We start from the raw sequence: 17,383 nt of genomic DNA, 5'->3' as shown, positions 1-17,383 counted from the left end.
GTCAGCACAAGGATCAGAGAGCAGATAACAAGAATTTTTCTGAACCAAGTTAGGATGATCTGGAATGCACTACCTGAAAGGGTGGTGGAAACCTATTCAATGATAACTTTCCAAAGGGAATTGAATAATAATTGAAAAGGAAACAGTTGCAGGGGCTCCAGCGAAGGAGCAAGAAGTTGAGATAAAGTGAATATCTCTCCTTAATCACCCAGCAGTTGTATTGTGGTCTGAATTCTGCACTAAGTCCTGAGGAATCTGTATGAGTCATTGCTTTCAGGAGAGAAGAGTAACTGCTGTGGAAGAGAGATGGAACCAAAATAAAAATGTAAATATAGGTGTAGATTCCTGTGACCGATTTCTCCACAAGGGTAAGGAGCTTAATCAGAATTTGAATTTTGATTCCTGGTAGGTGCCGAGGAGAAAATCTTGGATGAATTTCGTGAAGTGCACAATCCTGATGCTCCTGATTTTCAGCTGCAGGCCATGATTCAAGCAGCGGGTAAATTGGTGCTGATCGACAAACTGTTGCCCAAACTGATTGCTGGTGGGCACAAGGTGTTGATTTTCTCCCAGATGGTGCGCTGCCTGGATATACTTGAAGATTACCTCATTCACAGACGGTGAGAACCTCCCTAAAAGCTGGGCCCAAGCTTTCACCTCTCTAATTGGCATTGCTTAAACATTTAAAAAATAACAAGAATACCATGAAGAAATATTCTGAATGGCTGGTGATCTTTACTAAAAATGAATCCTTTTGTCTTTTACTTTTGACAGAAATTAAGTGTTCTCCATCCTTTTCAGATGTTGTGATTGTAGTTCCCTTCCTGACCTAGGGGATGAAGGCACTAAGTGACTCTGATCGACTTTAATAACTAGTTTCGCTGTTGTATGACCTCACTAGAATAAACACCTAGGCTTCCCTTGGCTAGAGGAAGGAACACTAATTAGCCAGTATTTATTCTCAATTGGCCGGTCATTCCCATTGGTAGTATATTCACCCAGCAATGACCAAGAAGTGATGATACGTAGCCAAGTTAGAATGCTGTTTGACCTTGTTGCATGCTGCCATTCATTCTTACTCTTACAAAAGCTGTTGAAGCAACCTTGCTGAGTTGGTGCAATGCATTCATCCGGTTGTTGGTACAGATGGCACATGGACTGAATCAAATGCCTTTGTTCAATAATGTGTGTTCCGTACCATTCAGACTCACTGGCTTAAATATTCAGTCATTATCTGTTTTTAAATATCTTAGGTACACCTATGAACGCATTGATGGCAGAGTCAGGGGGAATCTCAGGCAGGCTGCAATCGACCGCTTTTCCAAACCAGACTCCGACCGCTTTGTGTTTCTGCTCTGCACCAGAGCTGGAGGCCTTGGTATCAATCTTACTGCAGCAGACACTTGTATCATCTTCGATTCAGATTGGAACCCACAGAACGACCTGCAGGTGAGACTTGCAATGAACAGCACAGTGGATGTTCCTCCACTGGGAGTAATGATAATTGATCTGCCCTTAAGTATAGCCATTGCACTCTGTGTCTAGCAGTAACCTTCACAAAGCATTTTTTTTTTCGAAGCTCAGTCTATCTCGCCTCTGGGTGAGTTGTGGTCTCTGAAATCCTTTAGGGATTGCCAATAGATTTCCTGCTGAAAAAAATTTAATTTAGTTGACAAAGGAGAATTACTAGTTGAGAATTCTTTGATTTACATAAACGAAAGAGAAGTAATAAAGATAAATATTACAAGGGTTGAAGAGTTGTGATATGGACTTCTTAGTCACAAGGCAAGTTGCTATTACTGTTTGCAGATTAAAATCAGAAAAAGAAAACAGAAATGCTAGAAATACTCAGGTGGTCATACAGACTGTGCGTAAAAAGAAACCAAACTGGTGTTTCAGGTTGGCCACCTTCATCAGAACTGGACAAACTAACAATTTTAATCAGTTATAAGCGAGTACAGAGCCAGTAAAAGGTACAGGAAACTGGAGACTCCAAAGTTACTGGTGTCCTGTAGGCTGGGAGGAGAAGTTGCATCATGGTCTGGCAGGTCTTGGGACAGTGGTGGTGATATGTGCGGCCTTTAGGACTGGGGCATGTTGGTAGTTTGAGACATGGCCCAGGTGGGCAGCACCTCTGAAAGGGATCTAGGGACTGGCATGTGCGGGCCAGTGTTCCCTTGTGTAAGCATTTGGAGGGTTTGCATGATTGGTGTACAAATGCATTTACTTCCAGTTCCAGAAGCTGCTTCTGCACGCACACACCTCAAAAGGTCCACAGAGTAGCAGGAAAAATAAGAGGGAATGTAGGTGTGGGCTCTCTGGTGAAGATCTCAGACAGAGTTGTGACATGAGGAGAGACCGCAAGTTGGAAAGGTGTGTGCAGCCTTGAATGTGAAAGAGGGAGAAATCAAGGCAAGCGGATCCAGTAACGTACTGCAATATGTTGCTTTAAATGAATCTCTCAGCACTCCACAAGCTCTCCTGTCCTAATCATTTAATGATGTTAAAGCTGAATAACATTAAATATAGACTCCTGTAGCTCTGATACCTTTAAGGGACTCTGAGCCTATCCATTAACCTATGCCTTCCTTTGATCTCTAACAATTGAACAATGCTGGCTTATTGTTGAGCAGACTGCAGTACAGATCACATCACCCCTTTCATTTGACTGTAGCTTTAACGTTAGAGCAAAAACACTAATAATCTTACACTGGATTGAAACTACTTTCCTGGTATATTCCATCCATTGAACAAGTTATCTCACTACCCCCATTGTATTTGGTGATTCAGATGTTCTGTTTCTTGCAGAGATCGACCAAATTGACTCAGTCCTTTTCTTCGTTACCAGGCTCAGGCCCGATGTCACCGGATAGGACAGAATAAAGCAGTTCAGGTGTATCGACTAATAACTCGGAACTCGTATGAGCGAGAGATGTTCGACAAGGCAAGCCTCAAGCTAGGTCTTGACAGAGCTGTGCTGCAAGCAATGAACCGCAAAGGAAACACTAACGGGGTAAGGTGGCCTGATGTATGACTAATCTCAACTTGCTCATGCTGTTTTGGTAGGCATTTGCTCAGTGCTTTCTGAGTTAGCTGGTTCTGAGACTTGGCTGGATTTCTGTTTGAAGTCTATTCCAAGTCAAGTACAGCATAGGCTAGGGTTCCCACATCACTGTCTCGATGAAACACTCACAGAACAGGTACAGCATGGAGTTGGATGCAGAATAAAGTCCTCTTGACACTATACCCATCAGACAGTCCAAGGACATGTACAGCATGGGGTTACATACATAGTGAAGCCTTGTCAAAAGCTCTCCCAGGACAGGTACGGAAAGTATGAGCAGGCTGCCATTATCCTTCCGTTCAATGCCTTATACTAAATTTGTGTTATCAATGATTCCAGAGTAGTATTGAACAGCTTCTGTGGTCATTGCATCCATTTACTTGTTCTCTCAGCTGCAGAAAATGAAGATGTGGATTTGAAACATAGCTAAAGAAAATCTGCAATCATTCCACGCCTGTTTTGCCCTGTTCTTGGCTTCCTTGGTAGTCAGGACTGTTTAGTATTTTTACTTTTTCATGGTATAACAATGTCTCTGACAAAGCCAACATTTATATTCCTTGCTTAATTGATAATGAGGAGTTGATAGCAATAGTAGTGTAGCTATGCAGTGTGATGTTAGGGAGGGAGTTTAAGGCTGTGAACCTATGATGCTGAAGAAGTGGTGAAAGGTCTCCAAGTCAGGACATTGCAGTAGGTTGTGACTCTCACTGGAAACCTTGGTGTCTCCTTGTGCAGGTGCAGCCATTGTCTAAGATCGAAGTGGAGGATCTGCTTCGTAAAGGAGCATATGGAGCTCTGATGGACGAGGAAGACGAAGGGTCAAAGTTTTGTGAAGAGGACATTGATCAGATACTTCTTCGTCGAACTCGCACCATCACGATTGAATCGGAAGGGAAAGGCTCCACATTTGCAAAAGTTGGTAACTGCTGTCTGTCACAGCTTTACACATCCCACTCAAAACATTTGCTCCTTTTCTCTCTCAGAAGTTGACTAAGCTGCTCGTGACCACAGTATTCCTTGTTCATAGATTCTGCAGTCAGTGGTTTATCAGCCAGGAAGAAATAATATATTCTAACACCTGGCATTAGTGGAAGAGGAGAGCAAAGCTCAGAGAAATCATGATCAACTTTGCTGCTGTTTCAGATGCATTGCATATCATAGGACCATTGATCCATGAAAATGTGTTGAGTTTGATCTTGATCTCTTGCAGTGCTGACTTCAAGAGAGATGCCGAAGAGTGCTGTAATTTAGCTCCAGCATGTATCTTGGAGCTTGTGGGCTAGTAAGTCAACCCCAGTTCAAGCTCCAGATCACTGCCCAGTGATTTGTGCTGGGAAGTGCCCTGGAGTGGGCATTGGATGGATGGGCTTGGCTGCTGTGTTCTCTCTCCAGATCTGTTGAACAATCTACTGACATTTGCTGTTAAATAATTTCCCCTCATATATAGTGATTATCTACTTGGGTAAATACTATAGACATGTGAATCTCACCACAGAAGTGGAGAAGTCAAAAAGCTTTACTGCACACGAGGTCATTCGTTCCATCGTGTCTGTGCCAGCTCATTCCAGAACAATTCCAAATAAATCTACTGCCTCACTCTTTCTTCATAAACTTATTTCTCCATTCCCTGTAGCATGACATTTCATGGTACAACTCCTCTGTGTAGGAGATTTTTCCTAAATTCTTCACTTAGTGATTTATTTTAAATTGTTGGTATCTCATCGATAATTCTTCAATTAGGAGAAGTCACTAAAACCGTTGCCAAAAGGCAAGGGGAACAGTGGAAGAAGTGAGAACAGTGGGGCGGCATGGTAGCTCAGTGGTTAGCACTGCAGCCTCACAGCACCAGGGACCCGGGTTCAATTCCAGCCTCGGGTGACTGTCTGTGTGGAGTTTGCACGTTCTCCCCGTGTCTGCATGGGTTTCCCCTGGGTGCTCCAGTTTCCTCCCACAGTCCAAAGATGTGCACGCTAGGTGGATTGGCCATGCTAAATTGCCCGTAGTGTTCAGGGATGTGTAGATTAGGAGGATGGGTCTGGGTGGGATGCTTCAAGGGTTGACGTGGACTTGTTGGGCTGAAGGCCTGTATCCACACTGTAAGGATTCTGTAATCCTGTGAAGTAATCAAGATTGAAAACTTGCCTTAGTTTCTCTGTTTAGTTAACATGTTAGAGCCTCAGTCATCAAATTTAAGGCACCATTCACGGTGAGCTTTGGAGGTGTTCCTCAGACTGGACTCTTTGAATCCCCCTTGTCAGAATTGAAAGTGAGGCCACATGATGCAACAGATTTTGTCAGGTTAGTATTCGTCCCTATTGCTGTGTAGTATGATTTAATCTAGGATTGCTTTGAGGTCCAAAATACTTCCAGCACTGGTTCCCCAACCTGTACCTCAGAGTTGAACCAGAAGGTTCTCGAAGTGCAGATTGTGTATTTGTTCATTTTCAATGCATTCATTCAATCTGCAGGCCCTTTTTAATCTTGTGTTCATCTCTTGTGTCCTTTAAAGATTTGCCCAGGAACTGTTGTTGTGATCACCTCTGAATCTCTGCTGTGATTTGTTTCTGTTGCAGGCTAGTTTTGTGGCATCAGGGAACAGAACTGACATCTCTTTAGATGACCCTAACTTCTGGCAGAAATGGGCCAAAATTGCAGAGCTAGATATTGAGTCAAAGAATGGAAAAGTAAGTAGCTTCGTTAAAAGCAAAGTACTGCAAATGTTGAAACCTGAAATGAAAAAGTGCTAGAGAAATGCAGCGGGTCTGGCAGCATCTGTAGAGAGAGCAACAGAGTAATCATTCCTGAAGAAGAGTCATACTGTACTTGAAATGTTAACGCGAAGAGAGAAATAGAGTTGCTGTTTCGGAATCCAGTGTTTCTGTCTTCACAGATGCTGCCAGACCTACTGAGTGTCTCCAACACTTGTGCTTATGGAAGTGGTTTAACTGCTGGTTGTCTTGGACAAGGGATTTGTACATGTCATCATCTCAAAAGAATATTTAAAAATAAAATCATAGACCCTACTGGTTAGTGTTATTCAACTTTCCTTTTTCATTCTCCCCCGTTAATCACTGCTTAAATCACGCACCTTTTGAGACAGATTTCTGCTAACCTTTCACAGGCCTCAGCCATGCTGTGCCTTTTCCCCTCTTCACTGCAGGGAAGGGCCAGTCTCAGTCTAGACGCTAAAGGAGTCAGAGGCCAATGGAGATGGAAAATGCCACGTATAAAACATTTCAGCTATCAACTTATTCACTAATGTAATATACTAAGTGGAATTAATGAGCTGTTCATGCTTCTATTTCTTAAGTCTTTATTTTGATTGTAACTAATGTATCTGAGGAAGAGTGGGAGAAGCAGATGAGCATACCTTATTGTGGAATAGAATGAGAGTGATGACATCTTGGTATATAGAAATTTGTGGAATGTAGGTGAGAGGAAGTCAGCAAGGAAACATTAAGTACAGTGAAATCTGTGGAGATGCTAAAAATAAGATGGGTAGGGAGTGGTGAGTCAATAGGAACAAGTGGTATTATTGACAGAATGTCAAGTTTAAAAGTTGAAAATCGAGCAGAGCAATTCTCAAACTAGGGATCTGCAGAGTCCTTGCAGGCTGTTCTGTATTATATACCTGGTGTACATTTTGTTAGGACATTGTCAATTTAGAAAGTTGGTCAATACCCAGTGCTCACTGGTTTGTTCACAATTGTTTTGGAGCTTTTACAGAGTGAACAGCTGCAGGTAAAAGCCTCGCTGCTGGGTTGTAGCCTACGACCAGTTTGTATGTTCTTTAGTTCTGACTGTAGCCTCATGAGTGCCCAGTATAGGATAGAGGGATTCTGCGATGGTGGCTTATCCTTACAAGTGGGTGACACAGTTCTTCCTGGATTAAACGAGGGATAAACTAATCTGAGTTTGAACAAAGGAAAAGTCTGACTTGGGTTTGTCCTGTGCCTTTCTCAGTGTGGCCAAGGGTGAATGCGCAGCATCACAGGCATGTTTTGTTCCTAGCTTACTGCTTGCTTGTCCTGTGTATTCAACAAAGATAAATAGATTGTGCAGTCGGTAACAGGCACAACCGTCTTACTTCTTACCAGCAACTGTCAATATCCTTTTAAAATAAAAACTCTACATAAGTAATCTTTGCATACACGGCTTTAACATTACCAACATTATACAGAATTATAATCTGGATATGGGGTTTGAGAAACCATTCCATTTGAGAAGAGTTCCTTCGGGGAACGATGTTTGAAAAAAAATCCAATGATGTGGCAGAAATCCAGATTGTACATGATCTTGCTGAACCTTGATGAATTGGTGGGTGGTGAAGGGTTTTGCTAGGGAGAAGAAAACTGAGTACTTGCCAGCAGGAGTAATGATGCACATCTCTGTCTGACAGGACAGTTTGGTGATTGACACGCCACGTGTCAGGAAACAAACTAAACACTACAATTCCTTTGAGGATGACGAGCTGATGGAGTTCTCTGAGCTTGACAGTGATAGTGAAGATAAGCCTTCGAGGTCTCGCCGTCTTCATGACAAGACCCGCCGATATCTCAGAGCAGAATGTTTTCGAGTGGAAAAGAACCTGCTGATATTTGGGTTAGTATGTGCACAGGATTCTTCTTGGTGTGAATGAGATAAAAAATGAAATAGCTTGAGCAAGAGAAACTTTATCAACCTCAGGACATTTGCAGCGAACGAAATATTTTAAAGTGTAATCGAGGGCCCGCAGCAGTCGATTTACATACAGGAAGTTCTCACAAACAGTGGTGTGACAATAATCAGATAATAAGTAATAGGGTTATTGATTGAAGGGGTAAATATTAGCCAGGAATAGGACATCTGCTTTTAGAAATTGTGATGTGGGGAAAATTACATCCACTGGATCAACTAAGAATTGGGTGAAAGATCAGAAGAGATTGGAAGGGAAGGGCAATTTCTGTTGTGAAACAGGCTGGGCCGGTATTTAATGCTCATTCGTACCTGCCCCTGAGAAGGTGGTGGTGAACTGCCTTCTTGGATCGCTGTAGCCCATGTATTGTAGATAGATCCACAATTCCTTCAGGCAGGGAATTCCAGGATTTTGATCCAGTGACAGTTGAAGAATGATATACTTCCAAGCCAGGATGGTGAGTGGTTTTGTGGGGTTTGTTCTGCTTCCTGTGGTCAAGTGGGTGAGGCCAACAATGGTGCATCAAAGTAGAGAAGCATTTGTAGGTGTCATTTGGTGACAAATGACCTTCATGTTCTTAGAAGATGCAGTATTCCAATGGTATTAACGCTAGACTGTTAATCCAGAAATTCAGCGAATGATTTGGGGTCAGATTTTGAATCACAGCACCAGGGACCCGGATTTGATTCCACCCTCGGGCAACTGTCTGTGTGGAGTTTGCACACACTCCCGTGTCTTCATGGGTTTCCGCTGGGTGCTCCGGTTTCTTCCCACAGTCCAAAGATGTGCAATGTTGGTGAATTAGCCACGCTAAATTGCCCATAGTATCCAGGGTTGTTTAGGTTAGGTGGGTTAGACATGGGAAAGCAGGGGTCGGGGAATGGGTCTGGATGGGATGCTTTTCAGAGAGGTAGTGTGGACTTACTGGGCCAAATGGCCTGTTGCCACACTGTAGGGATTCTGTGATTCAATTAACTCACAATGACAGATGGTGGAATTTGAATTCAACCAAAATATCTGGGTTTAAGAATCTACTGATTCTGTTGTCAATTGTTGGAAAAATCTGTTTTATTAATAGCCTTCAGGAAAGGAAATTGCCATCCTTGCTTGGTCTGGCCTACATGTGACTCCAGAAATGCTGCAATATTGTTGACTCTCAACTGCCCTCTGCAGTTGTATCATCACTGCAAAGTCTCAGCAAAGAAATGAAATCAGATGGACTACCTGGCATTAATCTAGGCATCAGGAAAAGACAACATCAGCCCTGTTGACCCTGCGAAAGTCCTTGTCACGAACATCTGGGTGCTAGTGCCAATATTGGGAGAGCTGTCTCACATACTCGTCAAGCAACAGCCTGACATAATCATACTCTTATAAGAAGTGTACCCTACAGACAATGCCCCAGGCACCCAGTACTATCTGCAAATCTATGGGCCCTGACAACATTCCAGCAATAGTGCTGAGCACTTGTGCTCCAGAATGTGCTGCTCCCCGAGCCAAGCTGTTCCAGTACAACTACAGCATTGGCATCTACCCAACAATGTGGGAAATTGCCCAGCTACGTCTTGTACATAAAAAGCAGGACAAATCCAACTCAGCCGATAACCGCTCTATCAGTCTACTCTCGATCATCAGTAAAGTGATGGAAGGTGTCATCAACAGTTCCAGTAAGTAGCACCTGCTCAGTGATGGCCAGTTTGGGTTCTGCCAGGGTCATTCAGCTGCTGACTTCATTTACAGCCTTGCTTCAAACATGGAGAAAAGAGCTGAACTTCAGAATTTAGCTGAGAGTTAGAGCCCTTGACATGAAGGTTGGATCTAACTGAGTGTGGCTTTGCGGAGCCCTAGCAAAACTGCAGTCAATGGGTATCAGGATAGGGGGTAAACTCCACTAGCTAGGGTTGTCTCTAGCACGTAGAAGGCTGGGCGTGGTTGTTGGAGGTCAGTCATCTCAGCCCCAGGACATCTCTGCAGGAGTTCCTCAGAGTAGTGTCCTAGGCCCAACCATCTTCAGCTGCTTCATCAATGACCCTCTGTCCATCATAAGGTCAGAAATGGAGTTGATCGCCCATGATTGCATAATGTCCAGACCAGTCTCCTCAGATCTCCTCAGATACTGAAGCAGTCCATGTTCACGTGCAGCAAGATCTGGACAAAATCCAGGCTTGGGCTGACAAGTGGCAAGTAACATTTGCACCACAAAAAAGCCAGGCAATGAACATCACTAATAAGTGGCAACCACTGCCCATTGACTCTTTATGGTATTGCCATCACTGAATCCTCCACTATTAACATCCTGAGAGTTATCATTGACCAGAAAATCAACTGGAGTAGTTACATAAACACAGTGGCTACAAGAGCAGTCAGTGGCTAAAAATACAATGATGAGTATCTTCCCTCCTTACTCCAAAAATCCTGACTTTGATCCACGCGGCACAAGTCAGAAGTATGATGGAATACTCAACTTTCCAGGATGGATATAGCTCTGAAAACACTCAAGCTTGACATTATCCAGGACAAAACAGCCCGTTTGATTGGCACCACTTCTCTAAACATCCACTCCCTCCACTCGCGATGCTCAGTAGCAGAAGTGTGTACTGTCTACAAGATGAAATTCACCAAAAATCCTCAGAAGGTACCTTCTAAATCCATGACCACTTCCATCTAGAAAGACAAAGGCAGCAGATATCGGGGAAACCACCACCTTCACGTTCCCCCCAAGCCAGTCACCATTCTGACTTGTTAATATATCACCGTTCCTAAACTGTCAGGGGGTCAAAATCCTGGAATTCCTTCCCTGGGAGCACTGTGGATCAGCTCCTGCACATGGACGGAAGTGGTTTAAGAAGGCAGATCATTACCACCGTCTCAAGGGTAACTACATGCAGGCAATAAATAATGGTCCAGCCAGCAGCGCCATGAAAAATATCCAACACAAGTAGGATGCGGGCTAATGTTGCTGTCTGATCACTTTCAGTCTGATGGCAAACTCGACTCTCAAATCTTACTGGTTATTGCATTTGTCTTTGTGACTCATGGTTTGACTGCAATTGTCAGTGGGACGATTGACAAATTTTAATGACATGGATGAAAAGTCAAAAGTTCATGATGTAATTTTGACTTCATTACCTTGGACTTAGCTAAAGTCTGACACTGGTACCAGTGAGTTTTGAGATTATTTGTAGCTCAGGTTGAGGTTCTGGATGTGAGTTTGCTCGCTGAGCTGGAAGGTTAGTTTTCAGACGTTTCATCACCATTCTAGGTAACATCATCAGTGAGCCTCCAACGAAGCGCTGGTGTTATGTCCCGCTTTCTATTTATCTGTTTAGGTTTCCTTGGGTTGGTGAGGTCATTTCCTGTTCTTTTTCTCAGGGGGTGGTAGATGGGCTCCAAATCAATGTGTTTGTTGATGGAGTTCCGGTTGGAATGCCATGCTTCTAGGAATTCTCGTGCATGTCTCTGTTTGGCTTGTCCTAGGATGGATGTGTTGTCCCAATCAAAGTGGTGTCCTTCCTCATCTGTATGTAAGGATACGAGTGATAGTGGGTCATGTCGTTTTGTGGCTCGTTGATGTTCATGTATCCTGGTGGCTAGCTTTCTGCCAGTTTGTCCAATGTAGTGTTTGTCACAGTTCTTGCAAGGTATTTTGTAGATGACGTTCGTTTTATTTATTGTCTGAAGAGGGTCTTTTAAGTTCATTAGCTGCTGTTTTAGTGTGTTGGTGGGTTTGTGGGCTGCCCTGATGCCAAGAGGTCCGAGTAGTCTGGCAGTCATTTCGGAAATGTCTTTGATGTAGGGGAGAGTGGTTATGGTTTCTGAGCCCGTTTTGTCTGTTTGTTTGAACACAGTCCGCCGATTTCTCAGCAACAAACCCAAACAAACAGACAAAACGGGCTCAGAAACCATAACCACTCTCCCCTACATCAAAGACATTTCCGAAATGACTGCCAGACTACTCGGACCTCTTGGCATCAGGGCAGCCCACAAACCCACCAACACACTAAAACAGCAGCTAATGAACTTAAAAGACCCTATACAGACAACAAATAAAACGAACGTCATCTACAAAATACCTTGCAAGAACTGTGACAAACACTACATTGGACAAACAGGCAGAAAGCTAGCCACCAGGATACATGAACATCAACTAGCCACAAAACGACATGACCCACTATCACTAGTATCCTTACATACAGGTGAGGAAGGACACCACTTTGATTGGGACAACACATCCATCCTAGGACAAGCCAAACAGAGACATGCACGAGAATTCCTAGAAGCATGGCATTCCAACCGGAACTCCATCAACAAACACATTGATTTGGAGCCAATCTACCACCCCCTGAGAAAAAGAACAGGAAATGACCTCACCAACCCAAGGAAACCTAAACAGATAAATAGAAAGCGGGACATAACACCAGCGCTTCGTCGGAGGCTCACTGATGATGTTACCTAGAATGGTGATGAAACGTCTGAAAACTAACCTTCCAGCTCAGCGAGCAAACTCACATCCAGAACTGGTACCAGTAACATGCAGTCACTGACATCATTTGCTTGGATCACTACAAAATTAACCTTCAGCTCTTCATAGTCTCATAACTGAATTTAATTATGGTTTGAAATCTTGGTCGACCATAATACGTTGTTACTGCGTCTCTTGGGATAGAACAGCAAAAGATGACACTTGTCTCATTCTTAAACAATTGTAGGTCTAATGATAAATATTCTTTATTTCAATAGAAAATAAATAAGAGGGACCTTTCCTGACCCTGCTTCCACACCCATACCCATGCCTATTCCTTGATTTAAAATTTTGGCTGCATGGCGGAACTGGCTTCTCAGGAGGTTAAAGCTGCAGCCTAAACTTTCTACTTGCTAGAATTGTATTTTAAATTATTGGCAAGTGTATGCAGCTACTTGAAAAATGCTGTCATGAAAATGGTGGTGGAGCACTCATCTTCCTGTATTGCAGGTGGGGACGATGGAAGGACATCCTTTCACATGGACGATTCAAGTGGCACCTGACGGAGAAAGACATGGAGGTCATTTGTCGTACTCTCCTGGTTTATTGCCTGAAACACTACAAAGGAGATGAGAAGATTAAAAGCTTCATCTGGGATCTTATTACTCCCACAAAAGATGGGCAAAACCAAGCGTTGCACAATCACTCAGGTATGAGAATCTGTGGCTAATTTAATCCTGAGCCTTTAGTTGAGACCGCAGTCTGATCTTCCTTCTCTTAAACCTGTCTCAGGCACAATAAGCAGAAACTCAGTGTGGTACTAGGGCTGTGAGAAAAAATATCTGACAGGAGGTTTTATATCTTAACACTCAAAGGTCGTTCTGGTATAGAATCCTTCACCTCAGCTGAAGGTCGAGTTAGTGTCATGTTTGGGAACTCAACATTCAAGAGTATGAGTAATGTATTGGAAAATGAGATTCTAATTGGTAATTCTGATTTGGAGCAAATTTTGGCGCTAGCAGATGCAAATGATTTTTGTCTGTGAATGTGTGTACAGTTATGTGAAACTCAGGTGAAAGGAGCAAGTGTAGATGGACTGCATGTGGCCTGGACCACAGGTGATGATGTGCATATATTGTTGATTCGCCAATATAAACAGAAATTATTGTGGAAACTTAGGTCTGGCAGCTTCAGTGTAGAGAGAACTGAAAGTTTAGTCTGATGTGAATGTTTCTAAGCCAGTTGTGCAGCACATCCTGATTTCCTAAGGAAAGCCGTAGTGATTGTGGAGCCCTGATCCGTAAAGTACTGGATTAAAATCATAGAGTTTTGAAGCACAGAAAGAGGCCCTTCGGCCCATTGTGCCCATGTTGGCCATCATGTACCAATGTACTCTAGTCCCATTTTCAAACATTTGCCCTATAGTCTTATGTGCTGTAGCCCTCCAAGTGCACCATCTAAGTCTTTCTTAAATGTTGTTCCTGTCTCTGTCACCTTTTCAGGCAGATTCCACCTACTCTCTTGATGAAAAGTATTTTCCTTAAGTCACCTATAAACCTCCTACCATTTATCTTAAATTTGTGTTCCCTGATTAATCATCCTTTCCATGGTCCTCACATTTTGCATACCTCAATAATTGGGAAACTCTGTTAGATATTCGGTGCTCAAAGGAGACTAACCCCAACCTGTCTGGTGTTTCTGGATGTGAGTTTGCTCGCTGAGCTGGATGGTTCGTTTTCAGACATGTTGTCACCATTCTAGGTAACATCATCAGTGAGCCTCTGGTGAAGCGCTGGTGTTACGTTCCGCTTTCTATTTATCTGTTTAGGTTTTCTTGGGTTGATGATGTCATTTCATACACAGCGTATTCAAAAAGAATGGGTACCCTATGAACACAGTCCGACGATTTCTCAGCGACAAACCCAATCAAACAGACAAACCGGGCCCAGAAACCATAACCACTCTCCCCTACATCAAAGACATTTCCGAAATGACTGCCAGACTACTCAGACCTCTTGGCATCAGGGTAGCCCACAAACCCACCAACACACTAAAACAGCAGCTAATGAAATTAAAAGACCCCATACAGACAATAAGCAAAACGAACGTCATTTACAAAATACCTTGCAAGAACTGTGACAAGCACTACATTGGACAAACGGGCAGAAAGCTAGCCACCAGGATACATGAACATCAACTAGCCACAAAAAGACATGACCCACTATCACTCGTATCCTTACATACAGATGAGGAAGGACACCACTTTGATTGGGACAACACATCCATCCTAGGACAAGCCAAACAGACGCACAAGAATTCCTAGAAGCATGGCATTCCAACCGGAACTCCATCAACAAACACATTGGCTCTAAATCAATCCACCATCCTCTCAGAAAAAGACCAGGAAATGACATCACCAACCCAAGGAAACCTAAACACACAAATAGAAAGCAGGACATAACACCAGCGCTTCACCGGAGGCTCACTGATGATGTTACCTAGAATGGTGACGAAATGTCTGAAAACGAACCTTGCAGCTCAGCGAGCAAACTTACACCCAGAACCTCAACCTGAGCGACAAATCTTCTCAAAACTCGCTGTCTGGTGTTTTCTTGTAATTGAAATGATCTGCCTATCAGACATGATAGACCATGAAAACGTCATGCTTACTATCCTTAATTAGTTTCCCAAAGGAACAGTACTACTTAGGACTGGAAGATCTATCACCGTTGTTAGGCTCAGTGGCCTATAGTACCCTGGTTTATTCCTTCTATCCTTCTTGAATAATTGAATACTTGAATACCTTCTTGAATACCCAACTCCAGATCATCGAAAACCGCATTAGAGAGCTGGAGCTAGATGAACTTTGGATCATTTGGGGTAATTGAGAGGAGTTACAGGGAGGTAGTCACATCTCAGGTACAGGGAAAAGGTAGATGGGTTACAGTCAGGAGACGGAAAGGGAACAGGCAGACAGTGCAGGGATCTCCTGTGGCCGTTCCCCTCAATAACAAGTATACCATTTTGGATACTGTTGGGGGGATGACTTACCAGGGGTAAGCCATGGGGTACAGATCTCTGGCACAGAGTCTGTCCCTGTTGCTCAGAAGGGAAGTCGGGGGGAGAGAAGGAGAGCATTAGTCACTGGGGACTCCATTGTTAAGGGGACAGAAAGGAGATTCTATCGGAACGAGAGAGACTCACAGTTGGTGTGTTGCCTCCCAGGTGCCAGGGTCTGTCATTTCTCGGATTGTGTTTTCAGGATCCTTAAGGGGAAGGGGAGCAGCCCCAAGTCGTGGTCCACATAGGCACCAACAACATAGGTAGAAAAAGGGGTGGGGATATAAGGCAGAAATTAATGGAGCTAGGGTGGAAGCTTAGAGCTAGAACAAATAGAGTTGTTGTCTCTGGCTTGTTACCCGTGCCATGTGTTAGCGAGGCGAGGAATAGGGAGGGAGAGCAGTTGAACACGTGGCTACAGGGATGGTGCAAGAGGGAGGGATTCAGATACCTGGAAAATTGGGGCTCATTCTGGGGTAGATGGGATCTCTACAAACGGGATGGTCTACACCTGAACCAGAGGGGTACCAATATCCTGGGAGGGCATATTTGCTAATGCTCCTTGGGAGGGTTTAAACTAATTCAGCAGGGGGAAGGGAACCTGAATTGTAGCTCCAGTGAACAGGAGGTTGAGAATAGTGAGGCCGTGAATAAGGTTTCAAGGTCGCAGGAGTGTACCGGCAGGCAGGAACATGGTTTGAAGTGTGTCGACTTCAATGCCAAGAGCATCCGGAATAAGGCGGGTGAACTTGCCACGTAGGTTGGTAACTGGGACTTCAATGCTGTCGTCATTTTGGAGACATGGAGAGAACAGAGACAGGAATGGTTGTTGCAGGTTCTGGGGTTTAGTTGTTTCAGTGAGATCGGGGAGGTGTGGCAGTGTTAGTCAAGGATAGTATTACGGTGGCAGAAAGGGTGTTTGAGGACTTGTCTACAGAGGTAGTATGGGCTAAGGTTAGAAACAGGAAAGGAGAGGTCACCCTGTTGGGAGATTTCTGTAGGCCTCCGAAAATTTCCAGAGATGTAGAGGAAAGGATTGCAAAGATGATTCTGGATAGGTGCGAAAGTAACAGGGTAGTTATTATGGGGTCTTCAACTCCAAATATTGACTGGAAACGGTATGGTTCGAGTACTTTAGATGGGTCAATTTTTGCCCAATGTGTGCAGGAGAGTTTCCTGACACAGTATATAGATAGGCTAACAAGAGGCGAGTCCACATTGGATTTGGTACTGGGTGATGAAGCAAGTCAGGTGTTAGATTTGGAGGTAGGTGAGCACTTTGGTGATAGTGACCACAATTAGGCGAAATTTACTTTAGCGATGAAAAGGGATTGGTATATACCGCAGAGCAAGAGTTATAGCTGGGAGAAAGGCAATTACGAGACGATTAGGCAAGATTTAGGATGCATAGCATGGGGAAGGAAACTGCAGGGGCTGGGCACAGTTGAAATGTGGAGCTTGTTCAAGGAACAGCTACTGCGTGTCCTTGATAAGTATGTACCTGTCAGGCAGGGAGGAAGTGGTCAAGTGACGAAACCATGGTTTACTAAAGAAGTTAAATCTCTTGTCAAGAGAGAGAAGTAGGCTTATGTAAAGATCAGGCGTGAAGGCTCAGTTAGGGCACTTGAGAGTTACAAGTTAGCCAGGAAGGATCTAAAGAGAGAGTTAAGAGGAGCCAGGAGGGGACATGAGAAATCTTTGGCAGGTAGGATCAAGGAAAACCCTAAAGCTTTCTATAGGTATATCAGGAATAAAAGACTGACAAGAGTAAGATTTGGACCAGTCAAGGACAGTAGTGGGAGGTTGTGCATGGAGTCCGAAGAGATAGGAGAGGCACTAAATTAATATTTTTTGTCCTTCTTTTTCCTGTGTGAATGCTATGTTGTCGAGGAGAATACTGAGATACAGGCTATTAGACTAGACGGGATCAAGGTTCATGAGGAGTTGATAGCAATTGTGCAAAGTGTGAAAATAGATAAGTCCCCTGGGCCAGATGAGATCTATCCTAGGGTTCTCTGGGAAGCTAGGGAGGAGATTTCAGAGCCTTTGGCTTTGATCTTTATGTCATCATTGTCTACAGGAATAGTGCCAGAAGACTGGAGGATAGCAAATGTTATTCCCT

At 43.7% G+C, this 17,383-nt stretch overlaps 1 protein-coding gene across 5 annotated transcripts in view; it reads left to right on the top strand.

Annotated features, from left to right (window-relative positions):
- Window positions 1-17,383, top strand: part of chd6 (chromodomain helicase DNA binding protein 6) — a 266,089-nt gene that overhangs the window by 179,263 nt on the left and 69,443 nt on the right. For all 5 annotated transcript variants that reach the window (XM_059652680.1, XM_059652681.1, XM_059652682.1 and 2 more), the window contains 7 exons: window positions 410-620; window positions 1,254-1,449; window positions 2,849-3,013; window positions 3,800-3,979; window positions 5,638-5,748; window positions 7,464-7,666; window positions 12,712-12,911. In XM_059652680.1, coding sequence (XP_059508663.1) covers window positions 410-620; window positions 1,254-1,449; window positions 2,849-3,013; window positions 3,800-3,979; window positions 5,638-5,748; window positions 7,464-7,666; window positions 12,712-12,911 — 1,266 coding nt within the window. The remainder of the gene's footprint in view (window positions 1-409; window positions 621-1,253; window positions 1,450-2,848; window positions 3,014-3,799; window positions 3,980-5,637; window positions 5,749-7,463; window positions 7,667-12,711; window positions 12,912-17,383) is intronic.

This window comes from Stegostoma tigrinum, chromosome 19, assembly GCF_030684315.1.
Source record: "Stegostoma tigrinum isolate sSteTig4 chromosome 19, sSteTig4.hap1, whole genome shotgun sequence".
NCBI classification, from domain to species: Eukaryota; Metazoa; Chordata; class Chondrichthyes; order Orectolobiformes; family Stegostomatidae; genus Stegostoma; species Stegostoma tigrinum.
Note: the sequence above shows the minus strand (reverse complement) of the source record. Positions and strands in the feature narration are given on the sequence as shown.